The following is a 6,068-nucleotide window of genomic DNA, read 5'->3' on the forward strand; positions in this document are numbered from 1 at the left end:
ACAGAGAGCCCAGCCCCAGCGTGAGGCGTCGCACAACAGCCACAGAAGGGGGGGAGCGTGGACCCCTCAGGAGACAAGGAAGCCTGTTCCTGCTGGATGTAATCTCTGTGAGGGAACATCACCCGCCCCCTCTACCCAGCCAAGGCACGTCCACATCTACTACCTGGAGTGGATTTATGGTCACTGTCCTCCTCAGCATCCCCAGTGTAATAGGGCAGTTGAGACATTGAGTCATCTGACAGGAACCGTAATGTGGAGAAAAAAATCACAAACAACACAACAATCCTTCCCACACCCACCGGACCAGTGCTAAGGCTGAGAAGGGATGCTGGGGCCGTCATGGCGCCCACAGGGCTGGGGAGGCCCGGAGCTCACAGGGGCTCTTAGAGACCCGTCCTGTGGCCTTTGGAGGGGCTGCCTCTGTGAGCCTGGGGCAGACGTGGGGAATGTGGGTGCTGGGAAGATGCCTCACAGCCAGTGGGTGGCTGACAACCAGGGGTCCCGGGAGGGCAAACAGAGACACACACCTGAGCTGTGCAGCAGATCCTCCTTCGGTGTTACAAGTTGATCAATCTCCTCGTACACAGCCTCGTGGACAGGGCCTTTGACCCTGGATAAGGCTGAGACAACCTCCAGCAGGTCAGACATGCATCCGCAGATGCCCTGATCCAACAGGCTAGTCTTTCATCTCCCCGCCGCACACACGTTGGGAGACCCTCAGGGCTGCCAGCACCTCTGTGTATCTCACACCTCACACACCATGTATGTCTGAACCTTCTGCCCTCCCCTGGCCCTGGATCCACAGCTCAGCCTCCACTCTTTCTTGTCTCACATAAGAGCCATGACTTACTAGTGTTCATACCTCAGACCTAAGATCCTGTGTATTCAGCACTTAGGGTTTCACATGGAGCAGAAGGAGTTTTGCAGACAAATAAGGATAAGAACAGAGACTTTCCCACTTTTCCCCTTGTGTCACCTGACCCCGCTTCCTGCCTCCAGACACTTTCCCTGTTGCCCTCTACGCACTGCACCCACCTCTGCGCTCCGCTCTCCATCTGAGCAGCTGAGTCACCAGGATGATGAGGACCAGGACGAGGAGTGTTCCCAGGATGAGGCAGAGGATCCCAGGCAGGGAGAAGATGCCAGGGATCGGATTGGAGCGTGGTCTGGTCCCTAAGGGGGAAAAAGCAAGAGCGTTCGGAGAAAGACATGGGCACAGAGAACCTTCCGAGGTCAGCGTTTCCAGAGAGCTCCACACAGTCAAGTCCCATCCTCAGACTTAACCAGACTGACTGTGACTCGGCTTCCCCAGGTCTTCTCCTGAGATAATTCAACTCCACTCCTCCTGGTGTGGCCCAAGGGAGAGCTGCAGATGATCAGGGAGCTTCCCACTAACACAGCCTCTGAGCACCGGGCTCACAATTAACTCCTCTCCTTGGGCTTCACGAGACCAGAGCATCAAACAAGCCCAGGGACTGACATTTTACTTTTGAAGAGCAACAGTCACAGGAAAGTAATAAAACCCTGGATTCTGCACCACAGGAACCAGCCTCCCTTGGCCCGTGGGGACACGAGAAACTGGCACCGTGAACCAACAGAAGGGGAGTTCCCCAAGGAAAGTGCCCTGCTTCTCCTCCACCACCCAGAGGTTCCTCAGGATCTGTCCTCTCCTGAGGTGGCTGATTCTGGCAGAGACCGCAGAACAGGTCCCAGGAATCGGAATGTTCTCCCCGCCCGGGGACCGTGGCACTGTACCTGCTGTAGCGGGGGCCAAAGTTGTCGTCTCACCTGGAGAGAAAAAGAGGGGTTTGGAGCCCAGGGACTGGGCAGAATGCAGGGCAGCCCACGTTTCCTTCCTGAGCCCTGAGATCACCCCTCAGTTACCAGAACATCCATGTTGAGTCCCCCCAGCCCCCCTGTCCTACATCCAGAGCTACAGCATCAGGATGCTTTCTGGACACAAAGTCCGCATCCTACCGCAGCCCAGCCCATTGTCCCATCACTGCCCCTCCTCAACCGGAGTGGACCCCACGCTGCTCCACTCACCAGAGCACCTCACACCGGCGTCCTCCTCGTGCTTACAGTCATTCTGCCCCCAGGACTCCGCAGCACAGGCCCACAGGGAGGGCTCGCTGCCCCTGCACTGCACCTCATCCAGCCAGATGCTCCCGTTCCCAGGGCCAAACGCTGCACTTCCCAGGGCTTCCAGGGCGTGGCCACAGCCCAGCTGCTGACACACCACCTCAGCCTCTGCCAGGCTCCAGGAGTCATCACAGACCGTGCCCCAGGAGCCGCTGTGCCAAACCTCCACGCGCCCTGAGCACTGGGTGCCTCCTCCCCGGAGTCGGAGCTTCTCTTTGTCTGCAAGGACAGCAGCCCCTCCTGTTACTGCCCGTGGTGGGGAGGTAGGAGCCCCTGGGAGCCACACGGGCAGTGGGAGAGGCTGACGTACCTGTGCAAGGGGAAGCACTTGGACAGCTCTGGTTTCTCCTTCCTGTGGAAGCAAACAATGGGGAAGCACTGAATCAGGAACAGCTGGGGGTGTTCTCATCCCCAAACAAGATTATCCAGCGTCCTTGGCTCGGTTCAAAGGGTGAGTTAAAACACAGGCTTCATCGTCTACTGGGCTGAGACATTCCCTGGATCTTATCACCAGCTGAAATGACTTTATCTGTTGTTTATCACTCTCCACACCCCACAACAAATACAAACACAGACATCTACACAAACTCACACAAACCCCTAAATGAAAGCCCCCCTCGAAGGAGGACCTTCATATCTTGTTCACCTTGTGTTTCTGCTGTTAGGACCGTGCCCTGCACTGCGTACGCACTCATTCAAGTACGTTTGGAGAACCTTCTCTAAGGACTGTGATAGAGGCTTGATGTTTACTGAGTGAACAAATAGATAAATAAAGTCCAGTGGCATGTAATTCCTTTAAATTCTTGCTCATCAGTAAGATAATAAAGGAAATACAAATTAATATTAATCGTTTCTGGTAATACGGAGAGTTTTTTTTAAATAATGAATCCAGAATCACAGAAGTAATTTATATTCAATATTACATTTATCCTTTTTAGAGGGAAATTACGTAGCACACTCTAAACTTTTCTTACCTGTTTTTCAGTATGACATGTGGGCAGGCATAGAGATTACCACAGTGAGAGGACACTTTTTTGTTAAAGGAAAAGATAGTTTCCTTTTTTTAAGGGAAGATAGATAAGTAGACAAGTAGTTAGGGAGTGTCAATGAGTCTCAGATAAACACACTGAGAAACACTGTGTTAAGAGGACACAGAGATGAAACATAGGACAAAAAAGCTACATAAACGTATAGAAGACGAAGGAAATAGGTATAAATTCAAAACAATGCAAGAACACACACATATACACAGTATTTGCCATAAAATGTCAGAATTGGCTTATCCTTTCCGTGTCACCCCATCAGACCTCCTCTGCCCGAAGCAGTGAGACATGTCCCGAAACCCTGGCAGGACCTGTTCTGTGGGGTTTGTTCACTTTCAGGATTGGAGAACTCACTACCTCTCAATTCATCGCGTTTGACTTTAGGAAATTATGATCCACATAAGGTCTTAGAGTTTAATATCCCTTCAACCTTCCACAGGACCCAGAAACAGGGATGAGGAAAGAGATGCCAGGAAGGGAGGGAGATTCTACCTTTGAAATATCTATTACCACCCTCCACCTCTGCTGCGGATTTCAGACAACGCCCAGCATATCATCCAGCGTAAACCTGAATGAGGTGTGTGTATGTGTGCGGTGTGGAAGAGAAAGAGGGAGACAAAGAGGAGACACAGAGACAAACGATGGGGGACAAAATGTTGAACGAACGGAAAACACTGAGAAACTACAAAAGAAGGAAGAAAGGAAAGGATGAAGGGAAGCAAGGAAGGAGGGAAGGAAGGAAGGAAGGGAGAAAGAAACCAGCAGCAAAGCACTTGTCATCCTTACATCCACCTTCAAGTGTCTCAGGATGAGACCTGCGGGCTTTTGTAAGCTTATTGGTCTTGGCATTTCTATATGGTTTGGCTTTAGATAATAGTCAAGTTACTGAGAAATCCCAGCATATTCAATCTAGATAGGAAGACAACTGGAAATGATTAGTCCTAGAAAGTCATTGGACAATATCTATTAAAATATGCTTGTGTTTCTATCTATGCACATGTGTACATGGACATGTGCCTGCGTGTGTGTGTGTATATATATATATCTTTTGATCTAATAATATCAACATTTGCAGTAAGCTTAAGTAGTAAAGTCAATGGCGTATAGCGATACATGTACAAAAATCCTTACTACAAAATTATTTGTAGAGGGGGGAAAGTTAAAAGCAATCAAATTGCCAATAAATGGGCAAATGGTCCTATGAACTGGAGTACCAACCTCTCATGAATGAGATATTAAGCCATTGCTTTACAAATGAGTTAGCGCTACCTGGAGGAATATCCATGAGATTCAAGTGATAAAAAGCAAATTGAACAATAATGTGGATAATATAACTCCAATCTTGTAAAAATAAATAATAATACAAGTTCAACATGAACTCTTTTATGGGCATATGAGTTTACATATGTTTATATGAAGGTGGAGGAATTTGAGGAATAGCATATATCAGTCCCTTCATCTTGTTTGCATCAGGAGGATATAGATGGACAAGAGCTCATGAGATGTGATTCATTTATCTTTTTATGTTTTATATGTCTTCTCTATTTACAATAAGCTAGGAATGTCTTTGTAATTTAGGTGAAAGAGAAAGGACCTGGTCTCTCTATCAGCATAAAACAAACGAGTGGAAAGAACACAACTTCCCTAGTACCAAGCATGGCACAAGTCTAGCAGGAGGAAGAGACACAGAGACAGGGAAGAGACACAGAGAGAGGCAAAAGGGGACATAAGGGCTGGCCATCCCTTCATGCCCCCAGTCTTCTTTAATCTGGCAGCATTGTTTTTTCCTTGGGGATCATCACATACCCATGTGATTCCCTTAGGCTACTTGTACCGAGAGTGAGCCCAGACCTGCTGCCTTCTAACCTCCGTCCATCATCAGGGTCCTGCCTCTGGAGCAGCTCTGGCAAGTCTCCTCCCTCTTCTGTGGGAAAGTCCTTCAAAGCCTGAGGTCAATAATCCATCTACACCTACTCTGGAATTCATGCTAACTGGTCTGATTATAGACTCCCTCAGACATGATATCCAGTCATTTATGCACTTGGACACAATGCACTAGGACGATGAAATGTGCCAACATCACTTTTAAGGGAGGTTCGCCCTACGGTGCATCAAAGAATTGATCAACATGGTAATTAATATAAATGTACTCCCAACATTGAATACAACACTCTCCCACTTTAATTTTCATTCTTTTCTCTTCACTGTTTCTCAGAGGACATGTGTGTATTTTTCACCATTACCTTATTTTTTATACTTTTATTTTTGATTTCCACCCCCACTCTCTAAAGTGTTCTCATTAGGACATTCAATGACAAACAATGAGCTAAATCTACTGGGCACTTTTCAGTTCTCATTTACTTACTGCCATAGTAGAATTTAACACATATGATCACCCACTTTCCTTGAAATTTTTTTGAAGCTGACATCCAAACACAGCATTGTCTGGGTTAGTTTTCCTCTGCTCTTCACTGGACTCCCTGCCAGTTCATGCACTGTACTACCTAGCTTTCAAAAGTTAGTGTTCATTGGATTCTGTCTTAAAGGGTTTATTTTGCCAATGATCTCATCTATCCCTATCTAAACACCTCTATGATAACTCCCAAATTTATGTCTCCCAACTGGATTTCCTTTCAAAACTGAAATACCATAGTTCTAAATGCCTAATGACATCTCCACTTAAGCGTCTCATCTACTTGGAATGTAATGTACCCAAAACTGAGTCCATGGGATTCTTCCCATGAGCTTCTGTATTTCCTGTATTAAGAACAGGCACCACCACCCTTCTAGCAGTCACCCTTGACTCCTCCAACATATCTCAAGTCATCGTTATACAATCCACATTTCCCCTGCAATAATCCTTTATTTCTCCTGTACTCAAGA

At 47.6% G+C, this 6,068-nt stretch overlaps 1 protein-coding gene across 1 annotated transcript in view; it reads right to left on the bottom strand.

Annotated features, from left to right (window-relative positions):
- LOC102532340 (antigen WC1.1-like) overlaps nt 1-6,068 on the bottom strand; it is a 60,824-nt gene that overhangs the window by 1,721 nt on the left and 53,035 nt on the right. Inside the window, exons 15-20 of the mRNA XM_072954630.1 lie at nt 2,453-2,494; nt 2,047-2,361; nt 1,756-1,788; nt 1,036-1,173; nt 528-620; nt 164-235 (exon numbers count right to left, since the gene is read on the bottom strand). Coding sequence (XP_072810731.1) covers nt 164-235; nt 528-620; nt 1,036-1,173; nt 1,756-1,788; nt 2,047-2,361; nt 2,453-2,494 — 693 coding nt within the window. The remainder of the gene's footprint in view (nt 1-163; nt 236-527; nt 621-1,035; nt 1,174-1,755; nt 1,789-2,046; nt 2,362-2,452; nt 2,495-6,068) is intronic.

Source organism: Vicugna pacos, chromosome 34, assembly GCF_048564905.1.
Source record: "Vicugna pacos chromosome 34, VicPac4, whole genome shotgun sequence".
Lineage (NCBI taxonomy): Eukaryota > Metazoa > Chordata > Mammalia > Artiodactyla > Camelidae > Vicugna > Vicugna pacos.